The sequence below is a fragment of the Emydura macquarii genome, unplaced genomic scaffold, assembly GCF_026122565.2.
Source record: "Emydura macquarii macquarii isolate MOO-44397 ecotype Brisbane River unplaced genomic scaffold, CSIRO-AGI_Emac_v2 contig_450, whole genome shotgun sequence".
Classification (NCBI taxonomy): domain Eukaryota; kingdom Metazoa; phylum Chordata; order Testudines; family Chelidae; genus Emydura; species Emydura macquarii.
Genome location: NW_027130587.1, coordinates 13,026,053 through 13,052,063, shown reverse-complemented (window position 1 = coordinate 13,052,063; position 26,011 = coordinate 13,026,053). Strand labels below are relative to the sequence as shown.

General features: G+C 45.0%; 1 protein-coding gene across 2 annotated transcripts in view; it reads left to right on the top strand.

The window, feature by feature from the left end:
• The window catches only part of KSR1 (kinase suppressor of ras 1), a 120,958-nt gene that overhangs the window by 78,296 nt on the left and 16,651 nt on the right, over nucleotides 1–26,011 (top strand). Inside the window, exons 3-15 of one of the 2 annotated variants that reach the window (XM_067538035.1) lie at nucleotides 2,012–2,159; nucleotides 4,436–4,907; nucleotides 6,633–6,637; nucleotides 10,420–10,480; nucleotides 11,798–11,881; nucleotides 12,506–12,567; nucleotides 12,677–12,783; nucleotides 14,189–14,357; nucleotides 16,973–17,014; nucleotides 19,532–19,586; nucleotides 22,104–22,152; nucleotides 23,372–23,751; nucleotides 24,676–24,772. In XM_067538035.1, the coding sequence (XP_067394136.1) occupies nucleotides 2,012–2,159; nucleotides 4,436–4,907; nucleotides 6,633–6,637; nucleotides 10,420–10,480; nucleotides 11,798–11,881; nucleotides 12,506–12,567; nucleotides 12,677–12,783; nucleotides 14,189–14,357; nucleotides 16,973–17,014; nucleotides 19,532–19,586; nucleotides 22,104–22,152; nucleotides 23,372–23,751; nucleotides 24,676–24,772 (1,731 nt within the window). Of the gene's footprint in view, nucleotides 1–2,011; nucleotides 2,160–4,435; nucleotides 4,908–6,632; nucleotides 6,638–10,390; nucleotides 10,481–11,797; nucleotides 11,882–12,505; nucleotides 12,568–12,676; nucleotides 12,784–14,188; nucleotides 14,358–16,972; nucleotides 17,015–19,531; nucleotides 19,587–22,103; nucleotides 22,153–23,371; nucleotides 23,752–24,675; nucleotides 24,773–26,011 lie in introns of those variants that run through there. The other variant, XM_067538034.1, reaches the window with a different exon arrangement.

Sequence of the window (26,011 nt, the reverse complement as noted above, 5' to 3'; positions counted from 1 at the left end):
GGTCCTCTCTTGGATCAGTTACTGATTAAAAGATAGAAAACAAAGGGTAGGAATAAATGATCAGTTTTCAGAATGGAGAGGTAAATAGTGGTGTCCCCCACAGGATCTGTACTGGGACCAGTACTGTTCAACGTATTCATAAATGATCTGGGAAAAGGGGATAACAGCAAGGTTGCAAAATTTGCAGATGATCAAAACTACTCAAAATACTTGAGTCCAAAGCAACCTGTGACGAGTTACAAAGGGATCTGAAAAACTGGGTGACTGGCAACAAAATGGCAGATGAAATTCAATGTTAAGTAATGCACATTGGAAAACATCATCCCAACTATACACATAAAATGATGGGGTCTAATTGGCTATTACCATTCAAGAAAGCGATCTTGGAATCATTGTGGATAGTTCTCTGAAAACATCCACTCAATGTGCAGCAGCAATAAAAAAAGCTAACAATATTGGGAATCATTAGGAAAGGGATAGATAATAAGACAGAAAATATTGTATTGCCTCTTTATAAATCCATGGTATGCCCACATCTTGAATACTGCATGCAGATCTGTTTGCCCCATCTGAAAAAATATATTGGAATTGGAAAAGGTACAGAAAAGGGCAACTACAATGATTAGGGTTATGGAAAAGCTTCCACATGAGGAGAGATTAATAAGACTGGGACTTTTCACCTTGGAAAAGAGACAGCTAAGGGAACATATGATAGACGTCTATAAAATCATGACTGGTGTGGAGAAAGTAAATAAGGAAGTGTTCTGTACTTCTCATAACACAAGAAGTAGGGGTCACCAAATGAAGTTAATAGGTAACTGGTTTAAAATGAACAAAAGGAAGTATTTCTTCACACAATGCACCGTTAGTCTGTGGAACTCCTTGCCAGAGGATGTGGTGAAGGCCAAGACTATGATGGAGTTCAAAAAAGAACTAAATAAGTTCATGGAGGATAGGTCCATCAATGGCTATTAGCCAGGAGAGGAAGGGATTGCTGTTTGCCAGAGGCTGGGAGTGGATGACGGGATGGATCACTTGATTACCTGTTCTATTTATTCCCTCTGAAGCACCTGGCATTGGCCACTGTCAAGAGACCGGATACTGGGCTCGATGGACCATAGGTCTGACTCAGTTTGGCCGTTCTTATGTTCTCTTTATTGACCGCCTTTTATTGTTGCAAGTCTGTGTTGGAAACAGAGTGGTGGTGTAAAAAAACAACTTGACTTATGTGCAGGAAATACCAGACTTAGTTTTCTAGCCTGCTATATCTTTTGTGTCCATCTCTTTTGTGTTTCAAACTCTTTCAAGGGTTTTATTCTGTGTATAAAGTGCAGCACAAATATATTCCTTGGAAAAAATCGTGGCTATGGCTGGTTGAAAATTATCTACTAAAGCTTATTTTTAAATGGAAAAATTGGAGTTTTGTCAAAACGTGTGTGTGTCTTTCTGTGTGTCTGTCTGTCTGTCTGCTTTCCTCAGTTTTTTTACCTGGTTTTTTTTCTCCCTTTTTTTCCCTCCCTTTTTGCTTTCCAGGTTTGTGTGTGTGTGTGTGTTTTTGTTTTTGTTTTTGTTTTTGTTTTTGTTTTTGTTTTTGTTTGGGTTTTTTTGGATGAAAAGTCAACTTTTCTTTGGAAATTTGGGCCATGATTTTTCTTTTGTTTGTTTAAATTTTCCACAGTGGGGAAAACCCACTTTCCAAGAAGCTCTAATTATGGCACAACCACCCTTCATTACAAACGGGAGAGCTAGTGTAACAAGCTGATGATGCACCATACATCTGCCCACTCACAGCTGAGAGAGACTTTCAGACAAGCTAGTGGAACAGCTGTTAGGCACTGCTGAGTGAGATCTGCTGTTCAGTCATTACTGACCCAGTGATCCTTGAGAGAGAGTCACGGCTGAAATGAGTGAATCGTGAGTCAGATCATAGACAATCGGATAGTGGCTCTACAGATAATGCTCTGGGACAAATAAAGACTGGTCATTTTTCTCTCCCTTTTTTTCTCCGCAGAGAATACCAGAAGAGCTAACCCTAGAGGCCTTACTGGATATGAATGAGTCAAAGGTGAAAGAAACCATGAAGAGATGTGGGGCCAGTGATGAGGAGTGTTTCAGACTCAATGGGGCTCTCACCTGCTTAAGGAAGGTGACCGAATCAGGTAGAGATTTCCTTGCTGTTTGAGGGAATTAGTGGCTAATTACACAGTCACTCCCAACTCCGTTTTGCTTCCCTTTTGCTTAAATAGTCTAAAAAAAACTTCTGGAGAATATCTTGTCGGGCTTATTCTGCTGATAGCATTTAAGGGACACGTTTTTCCCTTGGATGCACGTGGGTTCATGTGATCAAAGTCGATTATCGGGAGCTGTGTGCCCAACCGAGAACAGGAAATGGCTCTTGAGGTGCATTCGGCTCTGGGGGAAATGTCTGTCTATAAATGGCTCCTTCTAACTCAGTAGACTTGCTCAGAGTCCGAACAGCCGACTGTGCTCTAAAGACTGACTTCTCTTTAAAACTGTAGCACCAACACACAGCTTTGGCATGGGGAGCTGGGAATAGGGTGACTAGACAACTAGGGGTTTTGTCTTAGAGATGCAACTATTCCCTCCCACTCCCCTCCCCCCAAAAAAGGGTCCCTATTTTTCACACTTGCTATCTGGTCACCCTAAAATGGAGGCTTATCTATCCCATTCATTAACAACAGAATCATTACAGAGTTGCAATTGCAGATCTGTGTCGGTGGCGGTGCAAGAGCCAGAAAGAACCTAGCATGACTTTCAGATTGCAAGGGGGTGGGGGCACAGTTTGAAAAAAGCATCTTTATGCAAACTGATTGGATCTGGTTTAGAGTCACTGAAAGCTGATGAACTCTGTTTTTTCCAAAGTCCCTTCTTGGAAAAGTGCTGCTCTTCAATGCACAGTACACGGTATTTTTATGGAAACCTGGGAGTGTTCCTTGCAGCAAACGATCGTGATCTGTATCAGCACTTTGCAGCACTTACTACTTTCTGCGCAGCTCTTACTACTTTGTCATTGGAAGGAGTCATTTCCTGTTGGTGATCTGACAGTTCAGACCTCTGGCAAATCTAAGGACCTGCAAACGGAAAAGTTAGCAAAGAGCTTGACTTTGAGTTTCCTTTTCTTTTTTCTTCTAATCTTTCCATCTTAGGCAGTCAAGTATTTTCCATCCATTCAGTGGCAAAACAGCCATCACCCCATCTCAGGAGATGTGTTGCTGTTTCCTGTAAGCAATGGCACCTGACCCAAAGTTCTGATTATGATGTTTTCATTTTGGTATGAGAGGTGGCAGGACTCTTGGCTTCTGTTCCCTGTTATGCCACTGAACAGCTGGTGTGATGGCAGGCAGGATGCTTAACATCTTCGGCCCCGATCCATTTAAGCACATACTGAACTTTAAGTGTGTGAGTTGTCCCATTGATTTTGATGGGATATCCCATGTGCTGAAAGTTAAGCATGTGCGTAAGTGTTTCGATGGACGCGGCCCTTATCCATCAAAGGAGGCTGAGGGGGATGAAGAATACTTGCCTGCCTCATAAGGGTGTGCTGGAATTTAATGGAAATCTTTGGATGAGATGTTGTCCCTTCCGCGAGCATACAGAGGGGAAGCTCTTTGACAGGTTCGCTTTTTCCCCAACTGGCATCTTATGTAGCACCGATGAAACAAAAGTTGCTGGAATATGTCTAAATGCTGGAGTTTGAGGGTGAGAGCTGCCACTCTGTCTGGAACAGAGGTCTGGATGCTCCAAGCTGTCTCGTGTGTGGTAAGCTACAGGCAGTGGCTAAGCACCTGGGGACAAGTGAGAGGCAGAGAACTTTTTATAAACAATTATTGTGGTTTGATGCAACTTTCCTTCCAGCCGTGGGTGGGGTGGGAGGTTCTGTTGTTTGACAGAAATTTTGTATTAAGGGTGATTCTGTCTCATTCTGTTGATGTAAGGCCAGCTTTACAAAGGCATTTAGGCCTGTAAAGATGCAGAGAGGTGCCTAGTGGGATTTACATCAGTGCCTAAGTGAATTAGTCTTTCAATGGGAGTTAGACACCTAACTGACTTTACTCCTTTTAACAATCTATGGCAGTTAGGCGCTTAACTCATTTAGGCCCTACTTTAATTCCCACTAGGTGCCTCTCTGCATCTTAGGCACCTAAATACTTTTGTAAATCTGATCCCAAGCCAATCATTTGCCTTATAGCAGGAAGGAGGTTTCTTTAGGTTTGGAAGCTCCTGGTACAATTCGGAAAAGGGAATCGTTTCTGCTGCAGTCATTTGAAGGGAATTTTAGTTGGTGGTTTAAAAGACTCTGAGAAGTTGAAACAATTTCCTGGCCAGATGTCAAGGGAAAAAACCTCCTGTTCTCCTTGAGCTGCACTGGGTTGTTTTTAGGTCCATTGCTAACCCTGATACTCTCTGTGAACAGGTGGGGAGTTAAAAGAAGATCTCTTGTGGAATCCTTCTGATGCCCGCCGAGAGAGCAGCTCTCCGCACCCTACAGAACCCTCCTGTCCACCAGGGCCCATGTGGACTCATGGCATGTTGCATCTTTCCAAGGGCAACAGCCAGCAGGCGCGCTCTGTGTCGGTGTCTGCTATACCTTCTTCAGAGTCTCTAGCCTCAAGCCAAGGACCTTCCGTCTATGCAGATAGCTTCCTGGAACCTTTAGCCTTTCCCAGCCACTACGGTCGAGTAGTATTTAGGACTCCTCACAGCATCACCATCACACCGCCGACGACACCTCAGTTAAAGAGGCGGCACAAATTGAAACCTCCACGGACTCCTCCTCCGCCTTGCCGGAAGGTTTTTCAGCTGCTACCCAACTTTCCAACCCTCACAAGAAGCAAGTCCCACGAATCACAGCTAGGCAACAGGATAGATGAAGTTCCTCCTATAAAGTAAGCACAGGACTTTCCATCGTCTTCTAGTGGAGTTCTTGGGGAGGGAGGGCTGTGTTTCACACATGGGCTTATTTTTTTGGCTGTATGCATCATGGGGGTTAGACTAGATGATCCTTGTGGTCCCTTCTAACGCTGTGGTTCCAATTCACACAGCTCAGTTCCCAATGTAACCAGGAAATCTTTGAGACTACATAGACCTGTTTTAAAGTGAAAGAGACCACATGCTCTAAAGCAGCCTCGTTGCCGAAATCCTGAAGGATGTTCTGTTACAAACACCGTGCAACTCTTCCGCTGGTGCTATCCATCTCCTGCGCTAGGTTAACAGGGCAGTAAGCCCAACCCACAACACTTTTGTTGCTGTCCCGCCAGCTCTCACAAACTAAGCTGGGTTGGATCAACGTCAATACTTGTATGGACCCAGATTTTGCAGAAGGTGGTGGGACCACTATTCTGTCAGAGTCCGTGTGAGTGGAGGCCGTAGCCCAACAGTAATGGGCTTTTTGAGGCTCTGACCTCTTTCAGATCACATGTAATATAGAGGTTTGGATTACTTGTTACTGAGGATCTCATAACACTTTTATTTATTTATTAATTTTAGCGCAAGAACGTCTCTGCCAAATTCCATATACAGCAGCTATATCCTGCCTTCCCCGCACAGTTCAGTTGACTACAGTCTCTCACTCCTTGTCTTAGGTAGTGTTTGTAGGTGTGGCTTTTAAACAGCTGCATCGCGGTGACAAAATAAATGAGATCTGTGTAGAGATCCGATCAGCTGGCACCAAACCAGCACCACTTAGCTAAACACTCCACCCCTTTGAAGGCGTTCAGAGCTGGGACCTAGTTTCCAGCTGGGACCTGGCTTTACTGAAGGCTTTTATAAAGGAGTTGATTATGAGTTGCTATGGAGATGAGTGAGGAAGTTGCATCCTCTTATATAAAGGGAGGGAAGGAAAGTTAGCTTAGTTAGTTAGTTATGGTTACTGATGCGTACGGAAGATTTCAGTGCAAAACCACGTGTGAATGAATCTGCATAGCTTTCAAATGTAAGTGCAAATGAAGTGTGTACTGACCCCTGCACACCGGTGGGCCTGTCTCTGAGGGCAGCAAGTATACCATTTGATTTATAGCAACGGGTGAGAAGTATGCCCTTGAATTGAAAAGATCTGCAGCTAGCATACAGCTTTGCTTTAAATCTAGTGGTGAAATCCTGGTTTAATTGAAGTCTGTGATAAAACTCCCCTTGACTTCAGGGGGGCCTGGGTTTTTTTTTTTGTTTTTTGAAGGCCATTGTAGCACTTCGTTGTTGCTAAGAGGTATTTGTACAGCGCTATGTGCTCTCTGGTTTCGGCATGGAATGCATAAATGATAGAAATTACAGCTGGGTTTTTCAACAGAGCCTAAGGGATTTTGGGTGCCTAACTCCCTTAAGCTCCTTTGACAATCCCAGTCTGTGACTAACATCCACTTATGCATGGTATTTATGCCCAAAGAGATCTTGCGCTCTGTCCAGTGAATTTTATCATTCATGTGCACAAGAGACTGTAGAAAATACTGTGCATGCAATTGCAAAGATGCCTATGCAGACACACAGGTCATGTTTTGAAAATGAAGCCTTAAAGGATGTAATAAAGACTGCATTTCAGGGAGAAGTTTAGATCATCTGTCCCATGATTTCTGAGTGTTGAAAATGATTCTTTTTTTTTTCTTCTTTTTGTCTTCTAGGTTTGGTAAGAAACAGATTTTTTGGGGGGCAATCGTCGCACCCTTGCCTGTGGGGGAAAGAACGTCTTGTCTTTGTGTCTCCAGTATGCTCCTCTTTTTATGCTACCTTTGGAAATCCTCAGTGCAGATCAATTGTTAACATCTGCAGGTGTTTTGCTTGCACGAGAGCTGCAGTATCAGTCCTTACGTGTTAACACTAGCTCTTCAGATGAATAGAGCAACGGAAAGAAACCTTGATACTGTAGGGATTGGACCAGTGTTGAAGACGTTTTTGTTTTTTAAAATTCTCCTCTGTCATTCCTTGGTGTCAACGTCTGTGGGTATTTAAATGCTCTGATTTCATAGTTGTCCATTCAGCATCATTGCCAGATCCTTCTACATAGTGGTAATGTTTCTTAAATTTCATGTAACCTTGCCTTTAGGGATCACGCAATGCCTGTATTTACACATGCAGCCCCATGTTGTAATTAGCAAATGTCATGATCACTTGGGGCTCAGCTGTGCAAAGTGGAGAACACTTTCTGGCTCTGAGCCAGCAAAGCACTTGGGCCTATGCTTAATGTTAAGCCCATGAATAGTCTTATTGGAGTCAATAGGACTAGTCACGTGCTTAACATTAAGCATGTGCTGCTGTGCTTTTCAGCATCAGGACCAGAGCACTCAGCATGTTGCAGGATCAAGGTATGAGCTGTATTTATCACGGTATTGTACCAACATGTGGTTCAGTGCGGGGGTATGTCGTAGCATGACAGCAGTGGTCAGACCATACAGGTCTGTTTCATACACCGCTGCCTTCGGCGTGAAGCTAACACAGAAAATTGCTTGTCCTGTCAAACTCTTCAGCCTTCTTGTAAAAATAAAATCATTAAGGAGATTTTCACGGGCAATATAGGGCCTGGGAAGCATTTAAAAAGCATGACTGGTTTAAAACACAATCCCAGAAGTTACTTTCCCAAAAAGAAATGATCCTAAAATGAATGGAAATGTGAACATTCCCCTTATGGAGAACTCCTATACAAATCTAGTAGAGTTCTGTAGCTATTTTAATAGGATTGTGCAGAGATTACTTCCGAACCTATGTAATAGAACAGATCTATTTTTTTAGGTCTTTTTAGCTATTCTATTAAATTCTATAGGATGTTAAAAAGAATCCCATAGAAAGGCCACTTTCTCTCTCTTCCAATAAGAATTCTCTGTAAGCGTTGATATGTTCTAACCAAAGCTCCAAGCCCTTAGTTCAAAAAACACTGGGCTTGGGTTGACTGTTCCACTAATCAGATTTATGCAAGCTGTCACAGTTGAGTGCAACTACACCTGTATTGCCCCTCTGTGGTTCACCCTGGGCACCTGCTTTTAGGCTTCCGGCTCTGACCGCTGTTGGACCAAGAACCTCATCTCTCTCCCTCCTGCCTGGGTTTTTTTCCAGGCTGCATAGTTTCCTACCTGTGTTATTCCCAGCAAGCCAGACTACCTAAAGGGGGCCATCATCTGCGTTTTGTTCTCCCTTCAGTGGCTATAAACAGCAGAATTGCCCATCGCTACAAGTTACCACACGGCTCTTTCTAAACAAGCACATTTAGTTTTAAGGTGAAAGCATCACAGAGAAAACATATGGAAAAACAACAAAAGAATCAACCCGCATTCTAATAAGCTTATCAGAGAACTTTCCCGACAAGGGGTCTGGCAGAAACCAGTCCTTGCAACCCCTGTGATTGCAAGTTCATAACCGCTTTAGCTCAGAACAAGCACCCCATGCACAGGTTTCTTTCCGTTATACAGCCTGGAACTTTTGTCTTCAGATCCTGGGGACAGGTAAACATCCCTTCGTCAGGGCACAGCTTCCAACACCTGGGTTTTTGCAGAACCAATTGGGTGGGGAATTTGCTGTCACCTCTCCTTAGATGTTTTCCCAGGAAATCCACTTCAGATGTGTTGTCCCGAAAGACCTTTCTTGCCTGCTACATTGTTCAGTATAGTCCTTTGATCAGCCAGGCCCACAATAATCCATAACCTTTTCTTTTAATACAATGGACTCTAAAGATACTTGCATTTAATTCAATGAGGTTTTTCAAGGCTGTTGCAGGAAATAATTGCCATATCAGCCACACAAGCTGCTTCTGCTTTTTATAAAAGTGTTGATATCATCAAACATAGTCTGTGATATTGGAGAGCGTAGGAGCCTTGGGGCACGTCTACACAGCCTGCAGCAGTGAGCCTCCCGGCCTGGATCCACAGACGTGGGTTAGCACTGTAAAAACAGCTGTGTACACAGCGCTCACAAGTTGTGGCTGGGGCGGCATTCGGCCTCTGTAGTTTTAGAGTGTTAGCGTGAGTCCTGCAACCCAAGTCTCTGGACCCAAGATGAGAGGCTCCCTGCTAGGGCTGTGTAGAAATGCCCTGGAACACTTCAGTGATGCATCAATTAAAAAAAAAGGATCTGGTGCCATCTAGGGACAGAATGGGAGAGTGGGTTTCCAGAGGCATTTACAGGACCCATGGCAAAGGTGCTGTTTGATGCCAGTGGGAACTGTGCATACAGACTGGGGCCTGTCCCTGTTGTATGACTATATATTGCATTCAGGAATTTTGCCAGGTTTTCAAGTGTGTTAATATTTAATATCATCTATTATTTTTTTTTGGAGGCAACATTTGCCTAGTGGATAAAGCGCTGGACTGGGACTCAGGAGGGACCTGTTTCTTTTCCAGCTCTGCCACTGGCTAGCTGGGTGACCTTGGGCAAGTCACTTCACCTCTCTGTGCCTCAATGTCCCTAACTGCAAAATGGGGATAATGATACCAACCTCCTTTGTAAAGTACTTAGTGATCTATCGATGAAAATCCTAGGTCAGAGCTGGATATTTTTAGTTGTAAACCATTTGGTGTTCACCTTCCAGATCAAAGGTGCTCTCCTAAGCAGGCATTTGAAGTGGATTGAAAATTTAGAACCTGCAGGGTTTGGGGGGTTTTTCCCCCTCAAAATCCATTTTAATATAATATTTTCTTGCTAATATTGGCTTATGCTTTACTCTAGTTGGAGACTCAGAAAGGCTGCTCATGTGAGTAAGCACTCAGCATGAGTAAGCGATGCCCAAACCGAGCCCATCGTACAGAAAGGGACCGAAAGTAGTTCCAGCCTCATGTTTGACTTGCCTTACAATGGTAACAGGCTGGTGGGAAATGTTAACAGCCCACTGCTGATGCAAATGTTGATTAGCAGCATCGGATGTGGCCTCCTTTAGGGGATGCTGCATTTGGAGGATGGATGGACTTTCCTCATCTCTAGCCATGATCCTATAATAATTAGGGGAAAACAAATACATAAATCCACACACCCCTATTAAAGGTAGAGAAGGGAGCCATTTACAGTTTATGTTGGGTCCACATGACGAAGAGAGCACCTCCTGCGGCTCTGTAGCGGCAAGTGAACTTTTCCCATCTGTGCTGCTGTCCTCCATGGCACTGGTGCATGAGGCCGAGGGAGTTAGTTTCTCAACTCCCATTGAATTTCAGTGGGTATTGGGTGCCTGTCTCCTTTAGGCTCCCTTGAAGATCCCAGCCTGACTCAAGAAATGGAAAATAGTGCAGGGAAGGCGTGCTAGAGGCATGTTACTGGTCTCATTTAGAAATGAAGGTGTGTTTGTGCTCCCGGGGTGGGATTTGCTGTTTTACCTTAGAAATGAGATTTTCATGTGCAAATTTCACTTCAGATTTCTAAAATGCTCAAACTTTTGGGTTTTTTTTTTTTTTTTTTTTTTTTTTTTTTTAAACATGATTTGTTCCCCATCAGATCTCTCCCACGGCTCCCCTCAGACGGTACGAAGAGACATCGGCTTATCCGTAACACACAGGTAAACGCCGACACAAAATACAGTGAGAGCCACAAAGGAAATGACACTGATGGTTCAGATTACAGCAGCAACAGCCCATTTTAGCTTACTTAGCATCTGAGACAGAATTTTAAGGCGCCTTGGATGCCTCCTGTGGGAAGTTCATCCTTGACTCTGCATTTCCTGAATTGCTTTTGGTTTTAACTCCAATGTCCTTAAAAGGTATTCTGCATTAGAATTGCTGATGTGCCTCTGCACCTTTAAACCAAGACCCAGTGGTGCAAGGGGCTGCACAAACACAGAACAAAGACGGTCTCTGCCCCAAAGAGCTTGGAACCTTGCAGACCAAAGGGAAGAGCTTGGTCTTAAAATGGGGGGAGCGCATATTCCCCTTTCCTGCTTTCCTTCTCCCCTGCTATGCCCCCTCCAAAAAAACCCCCAACAACCAATCAAGAAGGAATACATTTATCAGTAACTGTCGTATAGGTTTTATGTATCTCTTCGCTCTGTGTTTCGGCTAGAGGGAAAGAAAGCTCAACCATAATTTAGGCCCTGATCCAGCAAAGGCCTACCCGCGTGCTTGACTTCAACCACTCGATTAGTTCCACTGACCTCAGCGCGGCTGTTCGGTCCTGATTCAGGACAGCAGTTATGCACGTGTTCTCCTATAGGCAGGCACATAAGTGCGTGCTGAATCAGAGCCTTATGCGGCAGCGCAGCTGTTTCTGAATCTGAGCACCTGTCTTAAAGAAACAGCCCTCCCTATAGGTGAGCATCTGCTTTTGGGGAGTCTTTAGAGGAGGAACGTTAGTGATGTTCTTTCCCATCTGGGTTGAATTCTGCACGTGATCATTTTGTGTGACCCGGTTGGTTTCGGCTGAATGCCTGTATCCATAGGGCCATAGATCAACAAGTCTCAGGAATTGTTAGCCAGCAATTCCAGTTTGCAAAATTACACGGAAAAATGGCAAACATCTCCTGGGAGTTAAACATCAGAGAGCGTGTGTGTATGCATGCATGTGCGCGTACTGGTTCTTGAAAAACGAGTCCTGTCCTGCTCACCTCTTATTTGCTCTAGGCTGAAATTAACGCCAGTACAGATGGTCAGCATAAAGCCTGTGCTTGTCCTCTGCACAAAGGTCATTTTCAATCCCCGAACAGGTGCTGGCTTCCTTAACTTCCTTACATAGGCACTTCCATCAGACGGTTGGTTTGTTTGTTTTATTTTCTTTTTACAAGAGGCTGCGCTGTAAACGGGCTGTAGCTAAACAGGGGTGCTTCAGTTAATGCTTTTCTGTTTAACTAGCCCCAGTATAACACTTTCCCTCTTCTGCTCAGATTCTCTACAAAATCTTGGTTATCTCAGATGTGCCATGTCTGTCAGAAAAGCATGATGTTCGGTGTGAAATGCAAGCACTGCAGGTGAGCACAGAATGCTTATCTCTTGCTGACGGATGTTTCATGTCATTCCATTCATTATAATTTATAAATCTTATTGATTAGTATTTGTTATCTCGGAGACATGTTATGTAAATAACATTGGCTTTATTGCTTAGTTTGTTACAACTTTGGGTCCTGATCCTGTATTGGGATTCATTTGCCTAGAGAGTGGTGGAGAGAGAGGAAACATGATCCACTGATTAGGGGGTAGCCTGGGACTTGGGAGACCCAGGCTTCATTTCTTGCTCTGCCACAGGCTTCCTATGTGTCCTTGGTCAAGTCACTTAGTCTCTCTGTGCCTCAGTTCCCCATCTGTAAAATGAGGATAATAGCACTGCCCTGCCTCAGTTGGGTTTTGTGAGGACAAATGCATTTAAAAAATGTAATGTGTTCAGATGCTACAGTAATGGGGCCATATAAGTATCTCATATAGCAGGGCTCCATCTGAGTGCAGACCTCTGCATGCAATCAGATCACAGCACAGCACTGGGACCCTGCTAGTTTTGTAGAACTTCCTTTGAAATCAGCATGAAATATACCAGGGAGGCCTAGACTCTGCCTGTAATGAATTAGTTGCTATCTAATGTTTTTGTCTCTTTCACACAGATTAAAGTGTCATAACAAATGTACGAAAGAGGCCCCTGCTTGCAGAATATCTTTCCTTCCCAGTAAGTTTGCTGTGACTCACAGCATTTTATCTTTCATCACTGATGTTATCGCAATGAGAATGTCTGTCTGAATAAACCCTTCTCTTTCTTTTTCTCCCTCCCCCTTCAGTAGCAAAAATAAGAAGAACGGAATCTGTCCCTTCTGATATTAATAACCCTGTGGATAGACCTGCAGAGCCGCAGTTTGGAACTCTTCCAAAAGCACTAACTAAAAAGGTAGTTGGTGAACAAAGCTTATGATGTTTCTGTCTCTGAGCAATTGAATTATGAGCTGATCTGGGGATGATGCAGCACCTTGTCCAGTGGAGTTGACAGCTGCATTATTTTTCTCACGTTTTTAGTTTGGTTTCTCTGTGCAAAGAATCTTGGTTTTGATGTGTGACCTATTCTACTGGTGGAATGTGGCTTTTGAGCAGCCCCAGTGCCTCTGCTGCTTAGGGGGGACTAAAACCGTAGAACCAAAGCAGCCGAGTGGTAAATAGCACTGCTCGAAAACTTTCTGTCAAAATGGTTGTTTGATGGAAAACTGGGTTTTCAATTAAGCAAAACGTTTTGTGAGAAGAGTTTTTCCTGCAGAAAATTTGGATATTTTCTTGAAATAGTGAATGCCCAGTAATGTCCCGGCAAGGTCCCAGTTAAACGGGAGGGAGGGTGTAGTGTGGAAATTGGGAACCACAGTTCTACTGGTTTTGTCCTGGCTGGTTTGAAGGCTCACACCATTAGTGCTTCCACCTCCGGGAAGGGAAACAATCAGCAGCGTTATCTTGCCGTTTGCCCAACGCCCTTGTGTGACAACTGCATTTCTCATTCACAATTGGAAATGAGAGGGAGGCATCTTGCAAACAAAACTGGCTAGCACGTTTGAGAAACTGATATGGCAAATGTGTGAGCGCAGTTGAAATGTGTGAAGTGATTAAAGGCTGTTTAAACTGGGATGGTTTGCAAGATATAAAGAGAACAGTGGTTCTATGGGGGGAGGGAGTGACTTCTCTCTAAAAGTATTTATTTCTTTGTTTTATCCCCCAACCCGAAACAAAACAAAGATGCTCCAAAAATCCCGAGGGCCTGCCTTTGAGTGGTGTTGAGCATCCACAAACCCTTCAATGGGAGGTGCAAGTGCTCATTAGCGTTTAAAAACACGTCTCCCCGAAAACATCCCTGTCTGCTCCCTAATACCTGGATCTTGCTGAGCCTAGGTGATCGTTTTCAGATAGATTAGGCTACAGGTAACAAGCTCCTTCCGTCTGCCTAAAGAGTTGGTGGCCATCCTTTCCTTTTAGTTTTTCATGCTCTGTATAAAGAACTTTTGTCTATGGCTTCTCAGAAGACACCTTCATGTCCGATCCTGCTTTGACCAATCGTGGGGAGTTCTACCGCTGACTTGAGTGGGAGCCGCATGAGGTTCTTAAGCTGGTGGAGGAGTTTTGGGTGCTTCCTTCCCATTAATGCGGAGACCATCAGCTGGCTTTTCCAGCCTCCTGCCCATAAATCTCGTGGAAAAAGCCTACTTCCTTGCTGTTTGCACCCAGGGCCAAGGATTTTGGGGGAAATGGTGGTGACTCGTCACTAAGCTGCTCCCTTTCCTCTGCCAAATCACCCAGTGGCTTTTGTTGCTTTGCAGGATCATCCCCCGGCAATCAACCATCTAGACTCCAGCAGTAATCCATCGTCTACAACCTCCTCCACGCCGTCTTCACCAGCCCCTTTCCAGTCTTCCAATCCTCCCAGCGCAACACCTCCCCCAAATCCCTCCCCCATGGGCCAGCGGGACAGCCGGTTTAACTTCCCAGGTAACAGATTCGTTTCAGAAGAGCTGTGGAAGCACCCTTCCCAACTTCCTGGGCAAGTGCCCCAAGGGCCAGAGGCACAGTCCATGGACTATCTTAACCCAGCAAGGACATTTTTACGCACAGCTCTCCCTGTGCAGAATTGCCCCTCTTCTAGTGCGTGAGGCTGGCTTGGCTCTTGCAGCGTGCTTGTCCCCATTTCAGGGTTCATAACTCACGCTCCTAGGTATCAATCAGATCCTGGCCTCTTGCTTACAAAGTGTTTCCAGGTCCTGCAGGAGCGGCAGGTGCTTTACAAATGGACGGGATTTCTGTCGCTGTTGGTCTTTGCATTGAGCTGAGGGCTGGGGCTAAGGCCCTCATCAACTAATCGTGACCAGGCAGAGAACCAGCTGCAGAGTAAAATCGTTTTTGGGCCGGTAATTTAGTGGGAAGACAGGAAACAGACTGCCATGTGGAAGAGCCTCTGTGCTTTTGCTTTCTTGGCTTGTGCGTTTGGTTTCTAGATGGTATAATGTCCAGGCAACGCTTCCCGGGGCGATCTGCAGCCATTGAGCCAGAGTAAGGGTCCTACCCCCCTTTCCCACAAGCAGGCTCTTTCCCCACCTAGCAGGCATGTGCTTTTGGACTCTGGGTTCCATTTGGAACTTCCCTCCCCCCTTGCACAGGAGGTTCAACCTCCTCAACCTGGCATAACTTCCAAGGTCAACCAAGGCCGTAGGCCTTTGCATAGCCATCCTGCCGTACTTCACGCGCCGCCATTGGCCGACTCCCCCTCACATCTGTTCAGCAGCAGCTGCAAAGGGGAGTCCTCGGATCTGGATGCTACCTGCAGCAGCATTAACACCTGATCTGGTTCCTAATTGGAAGCACACTCTGCTTCCGTGGCCTTCTAAGAGCAGCTGTTCTCTGGCTACCCTCCCTTCCTCCCCCCACGAACTCCCATGAAGAAACTACCCTATAGACTGCTGTTGGGAGAGGATTCCATGAATTCCTGGGGGGGAGACACGTGGCCAAAGGCGTCACTCCACGTTTCCAATGCCCACCTAGAACCAGGCAGGCTGGTCTCTCCTCCACTAATGTGAAACACAGGGAAAGAATTAGAATCAGTGTCTGCACTTGAGCTCCTCTTTAATCTCAGCAGGACGATCTATAGGCAGCTTTGGGGAGAGGGGCAGAGAGCTCCGGGGAAGATCAGACGTGGAGATCAGAGGAGGAGAAAGGCTACCCCTGCCTGGCACATCTTGTGCCTCTCTGACTCGCTTCCTGCTGTCTGAAATGCACATGGTTAAATAATAGGAAGCTACACAGAGTGTGAACTTGCATCAGCAAACCGGACTCGAGGTCTAAGCCCTTTAAATGGGTCCGGTTCCGTGACCTCTTTCGGTTTTAAAAGGTATTGAAAGTAAAACTACCTACTTCAGAACAAAGTTCACTGAGGAACGTTTACGTGTCTTCAGCGGTCTCATCTCTCCAAATTCCCCGCTTTTTAAAGCGCGTACCAAAACTCAGTGATCGTCTCCTCTGTTTTCCCCTTGCATTGCAAGATGCACATTGCTTTGTGTGTGCGTGTGTGTCAGTGACTTGAAATTATGAACAACTAGATTAACGGCGTGGAGGGTGGAAATACAAACAGGACAAAAGTCTGCAAGTTGGTCATCCATGTTGCTCATTGAGAGACCCCTCCAAGGAGCATTTTTGAAATGGCCGAGTCCGACAGTTGTGGTGGGAAGTGTTTGCACCATATGAGCGTGTCACAAAACACACTCTGCAATGAGTAGCATGAGGCCAATGGGACTTCTTTCAGGAGTAGGGATTGCAGACAAGAGCTGGGGTTGCACAGTCAGCAAATTTCTCTGCCGGTGCCAAATTTAATTCCTTCTGCCTTGAAATCTTACTTTATGCTGTTAAACCAGCTGCTGTGCTTTTACCCCAGAGATAGCTGCATTTTCCTGTCAAGTCTTTGATCCATCAGAATGGAAGTTGCTGTTTTAAATACAAAGTCTGTTGGTATAGCCCAGACAAAGGGATAACTCAAATGGAGAAGAAGCAGGATGTGAGTTTTTCAAAACAGAAACCTACTTGTGAATTCATTGGACTAAAATTAGCAAAAAGAAATGTGAATGGGCCAGATCCTCAGCTGGTGTAAGTCGGCATGGACAAGGGAAGGGCAGTGTGGCCTAGCAGACAGAGCCATAAGAACATGTCACTTTGCCTCAGTTTCCCCCATCTGTAAAATGGGGAGAGTGACATAGCCCTTCTTTTGTAAAGCACTTTGAGGCCTACTGATCACAAGCGCCAATATACACCAGCTGAGGGCCTAACCACTGTGTTCTTGGCCTCCCTGTCCAACCACGTTTGCTACCAGTAAATCAGCTTTCACCTGATGATTTTATTCCATCCGTTGTCCTATTCAGTCTTCCAAATATGCATGTGCTGAAATCTGCCCACTGAGCTGCCTGATAATTAATCTACTAATCCGTTGCTCAAACAATGAGTTGGGACTAATTTACTTGAATGAATATGGGGCATTTGCTGATGCTGTCTCTTGACGCTCTTAACTTGTTTGTTTTATTATTTCCTGGTGATTTTTTGCTATCCTTTTTTTATATATAAAGCCGCCTACTACATTCAGCATAGACAACAGTTTATCTTCCCAGGTGAGTTCATTGCTTTAATTCTACTAAGCAGCTTGTGCCATTTCTGCTCGAATGACACTATTTTTAAACCTCCTGCTTTTTGAATGCTCCTGCTTTTCCCCTCCCAACCCCCCCAAAAAAAATTTAAAGCTTTCTCTTGTGTCAACATAAATGGTAACGCTAAGCTATTCTTTCCTAATGTGAGATTTCCTTATTTACATTTTAAAGTGCCGTTGATGACCTGTTTAGCTGAAACAGAGACTTTTGAGATGGGATTCTGTGTGTACCACATTAAAAACAAGGAGAGGCCTGTAGCACCTTAAAGACTAACACATTTCTGGAACTGTGTCCCACATTGATATTCCTTTGAAAAATCTATCCCTGTTTTCAGAGCTGTAGGGCCAGACTCTCAGCTGGTGTCACCGGATGCATCTGAGGATCTGGACCAGAGAGGTTTAAGAAAGATTTAGCTCGTTCCGCTCATACACTTTGGCTTTCATAGCTGTTGGTGTGGAGTTGATTTTAAGGTTTGTTCATGTAGAAGAAGCAGCAGTTACTATACTGCTACCATCAGTAGGTTCTATTTAAAAATTCACCCTGTTCCTTTGAGTCTTGTTTAGGGTTTTTGTTTGTTTGTTAAAATGGGGGCCTGCATTGAGGAATGTGTTTTTGCAGCGTCTGTACGTGCGTGCTGTAGGTGTGTTGGTGTAGACTGAAGGAGGAAGTGCTGCAGTTACTGAGTACGAGTGTGTGGCACCTAACCCTGAGAGTTCCCTGACCACTCCCGATCCCCCCCCACACCCAGCCTGTTCACTTGAGTGGTCCCTTTCCTGAATAACTATCTTAGGATCTAATTTTCATAGCATCTTAGAACCAGAAGGTTAGAAGGGACCACAAGTGTCATCTAAGGTATGTCTACACTGATGGCGGCGAATCAATTGATCAGGATCGATTGAGTGGAAGTGAAGACCCGCTCAATTGATCTGGAAGTCAATTTAAAAAAACCACCTCCCCAAAAAGCATAGCGCTGTGTCGACAGGTACGCATTTCCCGTCGATGAACTGCAGCGGAGACAGCGCGCTAAACCGAAGTTACGAAGTCGACGGGAGTTACGCAAGCCACTCTGAATTTTGCCGGCAGTGTAGATCCAGCCCTAGTCTAACCCCTGGCCAAGATGCAGGATTGTAGCGATAATAAGTCATGTTCCCGCTCTGTTCCGTAGGGTATGTCTGTGTCGCCCCGTGATTGCAGCTTGTGTAGACGTACCTGAGCTAGTTCTAATCCAGCTTGGGTAAAGGAGCAATGAAACTGCAGCAGCACAGACTTCAGTGTGGGTTACCTGCCTGAGTACTTAACTAAGGGCCTGGGCTGGCTTGTACCGCTCACGTGGCCACAGCTTCACTGCTTCATTACCTGAGCTAGCTAGCTTGAAACTAGCTCGGATATGTCTACACGAGCTGCAGTCACCCCCCAGGATTGCAGGGTAGACGTACCCTGGTGCCCACTTCTGTAAAGTAGAGTGGGTAATAATGATGGTACTTGCCTGCTTTTCAGGCATGTCTGTGAACCACCTTGAGGTCCATGAATGAAAGGCAAAGTATTTTGACTGAAGGAGAAGATACTAATCTAAATTAATAGTTACAGCATCCTATTTCGGCAACTGGTACTCTTCATAAGAGTTTTTTTGAATCCCAATTAACTGAGGGCTTGTCTTCACTTACCTCTGAGATTCGGCGGCAGTCGACTGGAGTTACGCAAACTACGCAAAAAACGTGCGTAACTCCCATCAACTTCTCTGCTTCTCTTCTGCGCGTCGTCTTCACTGCACTGCGCTGATGGGAACCGCGTTCCCGTCGACACAGCGCTACGCCACTTGAGGAGGCAGTCTTAATACGTCGATTTCTGGATCGAATGAGCGGGTCTTCACTGACCACTCAGTCGATCCGGAGAAGTCGATCTGACGGCGCCGTCAATGAAGACATAGCCTGAGAGAGTCGGGCTTGCGTAATACCTTGTGGGATTGCTATAGAAAATGGGTGACTTAAACCAAGCTGACACTGGGTGGTGCTGACGAGCCACATGGGTAAAGCAATCAATTGCATATTTCATAATGAGCATCATTGAAATGTGATTAGAAGCCGTATGAAATTGTGTGCCTGAGGCTGGCTGCAATTCTGCAAGCACTTGTGCATGTGCTTAACTTTAAGTACATGAGAAGCACTATTGACTGCTTAAAATGAAGTATACCCATGTACATTTTTGCAGGATTAAGTTAGCAAATAATGAGTTGAATAATTCACAAAATATTTTTTGAACAGGAAAATAATCAGATACAATCAACATAAAATGCCAATAATTAGCACTATGCTTGTTGTCCATAGGAGTTTACTTAATATGTAGAAGTGTCGGTGTAATATACCTACCTGTGTGGTTTCCGGATGAGAGAGAAATCCACAGTAGTGATCTGAAGGAATTGAGTGCAAAATACGTGTATCATATTGTAGATTTTTTTTCCCTTTGGTTTTTGTTTTGTTTTAGAAATTCCCAGCCCCTCGCAAGTAACGCAGCCACCTGAAACAGCTGAAGACACTAAGTAAGCTTTATATTTCTTTATCCTTTTGTTCCCTTCAAAGCGAACCGAAAAAAAGTTAACATTTTTGTAGAGTGATTAGAGCAGAGAGCTACTAGCCAGGACATCTGGGTTCCATTCTGAGCTTTGCCATGGATTCTCTGTGCAACTTTGGGAAGAGCACTTAGCCTCTCATTACTAATCTTGTAAAATGGGTCTGATGCTTATCTCACTCCCAGGGGTCTTGTCAGGCTTAATTCATGTTAATAAAGCACTTGGATGAAAGGCTCCCTTAATGTGCAAAGTTTTTGTTTGTAATCATTAGAGATACTCAAAAAATGTGGGGAGGGGTTCCCCACAGAAAACGTGGGGGGAGGGAGGGATCAGTTTTTCATCTAAATTTTCCCACAGAATTTTTTTTTCCTAGCAGTATCTAGCAGTGAGACTTTTCACACCTTTCTTAACAAGGGGAGGGTGGTAGGGGAGCCCAGGCCCTTCACCAGGCTCCAACCCAGGGCCGAGTAAGAGGTACCAATGTCCAGCAACCAGGGTTGCCTTAAGTCTGTCTTTGGGCCACTTCCTCCCACCCACTCTCTTGCCAAAGTCTTACAGTTTGCCTCACAGTGGTAAAGGAAAAGATGATAATTGAACCATCAGCCCCCAGGGGCTCAGGTTCTTGCCCTCCAGGAGAAGGTTTCTGCAGCTCCCTTCCCCAGGGATTCTCAGGGCAGGGAGAGAGACCTACCTTATCAGGCTGCTTGTGAGAGGCCTGGTTTCCTTTTAAGGTCACCTCTAACTGAAGCGTGCTCTGCAGGTGTGGATGGGTGGGGGTCTCCTGTGCCCACGGCTGCTCCTTAGCCCCTCCAGCTCCAGTGTGGGTGTTATATACCCCATCACAGATCATTAAATTGGGAGGTTAACGACTCTTGGGAAGTGGGGTGAGCTGGAATGGAACCTTTAAGGGTCTGATCTGAAACTCCCTGAAGACTGATTTTTATTTTCCAGCCCTCACTTGTTTTTTTTCATGTGTTGCATTGGGTGTATTTTCTCCCTTCCTCCTGCCCCGGTGACCCAGTTTCCCTTTACTGTTTGTTACATTAACTGATGCAGTCGCTGACCATTCCAAAGCGTTAATGGGCTGTGGCAGCCTAGAGTAATTGAAGCTGTGATTGCTGGCCCTCGTGTGGCTTCATATGAAAAGGAAGGCTGAGGTTTCCTCAGCCATACCAGGGAGAGGACGTTCAGAAGAGCAGTCATAAAGGGATTACATTTAGCATCGAATTCGGATGCTCTACAGATTTACATGAGCTGGTCTACATGGATGGAAGGACTTAACATTTTATGTAGAGAATCCTCTCTGTTATCTCTCTAATACAATTACACCTAGGATGAATTCAGCACAATGCTTTTTACCCTTTGCACCACTGAAATGTGGCAACAGGAAGCTGAAGTAGTAATTTTTAAAGCCAGTTGAATCAAGTGAAGATCCTGTTTTGCCCGTTGTGTGACATAACCTGCCTGGATAAACTAGCCAACAGGTTATGTACAAAATCCTCAATGAGTCTTGCGGCTTATATTTAAAAATCTTCTGTGCTGCTAACTCAGTGGTCCCCAAACTGGGGCATGGCCCCCGAGGGGATGTGGAGGAACATTTGGGGTGGGGTGCGATGGGGCCTGGATCAGCCCCCTGATGAACGGGGAGGAAGCTGGGCTCAGCTCCCAGCATCCGGGCCTGACCCCAGCCGCAGCCCTGACTGTGGCCCGGCCCTGGCTCTGAACTGCAGCTCCTGGGAGCGTGCGGGCGGATTACGTTAAGAGTAAGGGGGGTACAGCTTAAAGTTTGGGGACTGCTGCTCTAACCTCTCCTGCCTGTGCGACTGCTGCTGGCTTCAATGGACCTTTTGGGTACCCCAGGGGAGATCAGATAAATTCAGGGAAATGGACGTTGCAGGTTTTAGGATATACAGAGCATGGTAGGTCTGGCTCTAAGCATCCTTTGAGATCTGGATTGCAAATACCACAGCCTTTGGGCAGACCACCGTTCATAGTCTTTGGGAGTTAATAACGTGATAGCCAATACTCCATGTTGCTCTGTCAGCAGGTGCATCAGCGCTAAGAAAATCAGGTTGCCTGGTACAGCGATAACCAGTAATGGTGCCTCTGTGCTGCTGCTAAACTGTTGGCCATGTCATGAAAACCTATGCAGAGTCCTACCTGCCCTCAGTTATCACAGCTGCTACTACAGGTCCGGGTACTCCATTGCTGGCTGTCGCCGTAGTAACAGGCCCTCCTCTTTGTTGTGTAGACCAGGCCTTAGGGGTGTTTCCGTTGCATATCTGAAGTCGTCTTCTGAAGCTCCCTATCTGCTAACTGGAGGATCCAGAGCCCTCCTCTGATGTGGCACATTGATACTGGGATGCAATCTCTGATTTCTTGTCTCAGTTCCGTTAGTGGCACTGAAAATCGAAGCAGCAGCACAGCTTCCTAGCCTGAATCCATGTGCCTTCACATTTTCAATATCGACCCATTTTCTCTTGATAGTGTTGATGAACAGCTGGACACAGATGGGGTTGAAGAACCTGATGCAGAGGTAGGTTTGTGGGTGAAACAACCATCTTTCACTTTGCCCACTCTCTCACGCAGTCCCAAAGGCTGCATTACAAGCTAAATAGCAGTGCTGTGGTCTTAAAGATCTGACTACTGAAATCAGCATTGCTTTACTGTGCAACAAAATCAAGGTCCGTGCTACAAAATATCTCCTTTAGTAACCCACTCTTCATGCTACAACCGTGTTAGCTGTAAAACACTTGGGTATTTTTACTTGGCTACATATAACTTGCCTGTCAATTAGCTATACCCTTTCCAGTGAAGGTTATTTTTGCTATTTGTGCCCTCCTCAATAAATTGGCATGGCCATTTGGTGCCAGTAGTAGGGTTGTAGATTTCATCTAGAAAAAGCTTTTGATTGCAGTGATTGTTAGAGGCGCATTTGGTTTTCTTAAAATTTTAAAAAACATTTTGTAAAAAAAAAACCTCTTCTCAATCGGCTTGTCAGATATATGTGATTAAGAACCTAGACTTCCTATAAACAGTCAGATTCGCTCAGGATGGTTCCAGTCCAACAAAGCACAAGAGAGTAGTTCATTAGGACTGCGCCTCTCTTCAAACGTGCTTAAGTGCTTTGCTGGATCAGGAATTAAAAGTGGATTTCTGTAGGGCTGGGCAAACTAATTTTGTTCCAGAGTTTAATTCAGTGACCACCATCTTCAATGGGAGTCATTCAGTTGACTTCACTGGGCGCTGGGTCTGGCCCAAAATGAGACCGTCACTCCAAGCTCAAATGAAACATGGGTCTTGAAGTTTTGAAGAAGGTTTTTGGTTCCTCTCTTTGCAAATCATCTTTACATTTCACTTGCAAAATCCTGAGGGGTGCTGTGCACCTACAATTCCTGCAAAAGTAAGCATTTAGTTCCAGGTGCTCAGCACCATGTAGGATGGAGCCCTCCAGCTCCAGCCAGAAGTGCTGAGATACCGTGAGAGCGGTTATTCTCACAGCCTTCCCAGCTGGACTTGGCAGCCTTGGGAGGTTAAGATAAGAATCTCTAGGTTTCTGGGTATTTAGCCAGATCAAACCCACAAGCTGAACCCTTTGAGGTTCTCCCATCATTAATCATCTTGGGGGTTTATGTTGGCTGGAGGAATAATACATAGAGATTGGGCGAAGAGGTCACTTAGCAGCCACCGGATGGGATTCTAATAGAACGGTTATTCCTCTTCCCCGCCACCCTCCCTTTCTGATTTGCAAACAGGTTGAAGAACAAGAGACGAATAAATCAGAAGCGGAGTACGATGAGGACGAGTTAGACGACTTACCCAGCAAATGGCCGCACTGGAAAGGGATGATCTCTCGCAAGCCCAGCCAGACCAGCGTCTACCTGCAGGAGTGGGACATTCCCTTTGAACAGATTGAGCTGGGGGAGCCCATTGGCCAAGGGCGATGGGGGAAGGTTTACAGGGGGAAATGGCACGGAGAGGTGGCAATCAGGCTACTGGAGATCGACGGGAACAATCAGGACCATCTCAAGCTCTTTAAGAAGGAGGTGATGAATTACAGGCAGACCCGACATGAGAACGTGGTGCTTTTCATGGGGGCATGCATGCACCCCCCTCATTTAGCAATTATTACCAGGTGAGGACTTAGCAGTGCTGCTATGATTTTCCTAGGACTCTGACTGCATGTCGGAAAGCAGATGTAATGTGCAAGGCTCTGGGTTGGCAGCAATTGAAACAGATGTCTTCTATCTGCAGACAGGTGAAGCAGAAGCAGTAGTAGCATAGCTTCCAGCACCCAGCCTTGCCCAAGTGACTCCACCATGTTTGGGAGGGACTGGGGGTTGTCCAAGATTGATGTCTAGTCCTAAAGGTGTAGCATGTAAAGTGCTATTTAAAGCTTATCAGTCTGGCCTTTCGTGTTTGGAGAACAAGAAGTAATTTTTTTTCTTTTTGGTTCTCCCCCCACCAATATTCCATTCAGGGAGCACTTGCTTGAAAATAGAGAAATGTACCAAGAGTCAGTACATGGACCTGATCTGTTGGTTACAAAATGCTGTCATATGACTTGCATGGGCTGCCCTTTTTGTTCTGCTTCTAAGCAGTTTTAGGGAAAACCCTTGGCAAAGCAAGAAACAGAAAAAGAAGTTACTTTCCCCCATTCCCCTGTGCCCCACATGGTTTTCAGCAATTTGTGCACAGTATGTGCTTCGCTTAGGCCTGGTTCTCATTTACACTGCTCCAGAAGTTGTAAGAGGCCTGAAAACGAGTGTAAATGCCCACTTCAAGGCATTGTCAAAGTAGTGTAAAGGGTCTTTATTGTAAATGGGAATCAGGCCCATTACGTTTTCTAGACACTGTGTGTCTTTTGTGGGGAGAGCGACTCTGGTCCAATGTTATAAAAACCCTGCCCTCAACTCCATGTGAAATTGACAGATCGAGCACTCTCAAGTCTAGGGTTTTTTTTTCCCCCCAACAGAAGGAAAGGTGAGTGTTTAGAAACTTGCATTTTTCACCACATTGTTTCCTCTTTTCCCCCATCCTCCTCCCTTTTTATTTGTAGCTTTTGCAAAGGAAGGACGCTTCACTCATTCGTAAGGGATCCCAAGATATCTTTGGATATTAACAAAACCAGGCAGATTGCTCAGGAGATCATTAAGGTAAGAGAGAGAACACTAGGCCTCTTTCTTTTCATTTTTGTTGGTTGCAGAATTAAAACTTTCTGGTTGCCTTTGAACCGGGCAACGTATGTGCAGTGAAATTCCAAATCCTATGGAAGTGAAAATGCTCTGTCTTGAGCATTGTCTACATTTAGGATTTGCCCTGATTTCAGCCACTAGTGTAGTTGCATGAGTGTGATTCCCCGAGTGTAAGTAATGCAAGCTGCTATTTGACTGAATGAGGCAGATACTCAGCTAGTGTAAATGGTCCTAGCTCCATTTGAAACTCATTGCAATCGATGAAGCTACGTCACTTTACCCCAAATGACAATCTGCCCCGTGCAAGGCCGTTTTAAGACCTTCGTAGGCCCTAGGCACACTTGCCTTCATAGGCCCCCTGACCGAAATAACTAATTTGATTTTAAGCCATTAATTTAAGCACATTAATTGTGAGGTTTTGTGGCCCCTAGTTATGCCACTCTGAGTAAAATGTCAAATAAAAATTGTTCAAAATTGAAACCTGCATTTAATGCATTCCCTTTTGCTGATATTGTAACCATATTCCTTAAAAGCTTAGAAAATTTTAAATCTTGTTACAGAATTAAATTTACAATGGATATATGTAATAATATAATAATAATTTGTACCTTAGATAAATATATTTAATTTAAGATGATATGAATTTTGATTTTATCGTTTGCTTTTCAAATTTTCGGATACATTTTATTTTAGTTCACAAAATGTTTTGTAGGCCCTGAAAGTTTTGTAGGCCCTAGGCACTGTGCCTAATGGATAATACGGCCCTGGCCCCATGGGGCTTATCCCTCTTCTGAAATCAGGGCAAGTTGCACTAGTGCGGATTACCTTCCCCTGACTGTGTTTGCAGAAGGTAGCTGCACAAATGGCTGTAACTGGAGGAAGTCCTTGGTGCAGATGAGGTCTGTGATAAGAATTCGGCTAAAGTAAGAGGAAGACACTCTTTGAACATCCAGGCGCTGCCTCATTAGCCATGCAAGAGACACCACCATTATGCTAATGTACAAGAAGTGATCGTACCAGCAAATAACCCTGCTCTGGTATTACTTTAACTACAGTGCTGCGTTGAAGTTTTTGTTAGACCTCTCCTCTGCTGTTTGGAACGCAGATCGCCAGAGCCAGTGTTTTGTGTCTTGGCTGACCTGGGTTTTTCCATGCTGCCAAAAGCTGGACTAAGCTCGTTTCCTGCTTCGTCTGAGTTAA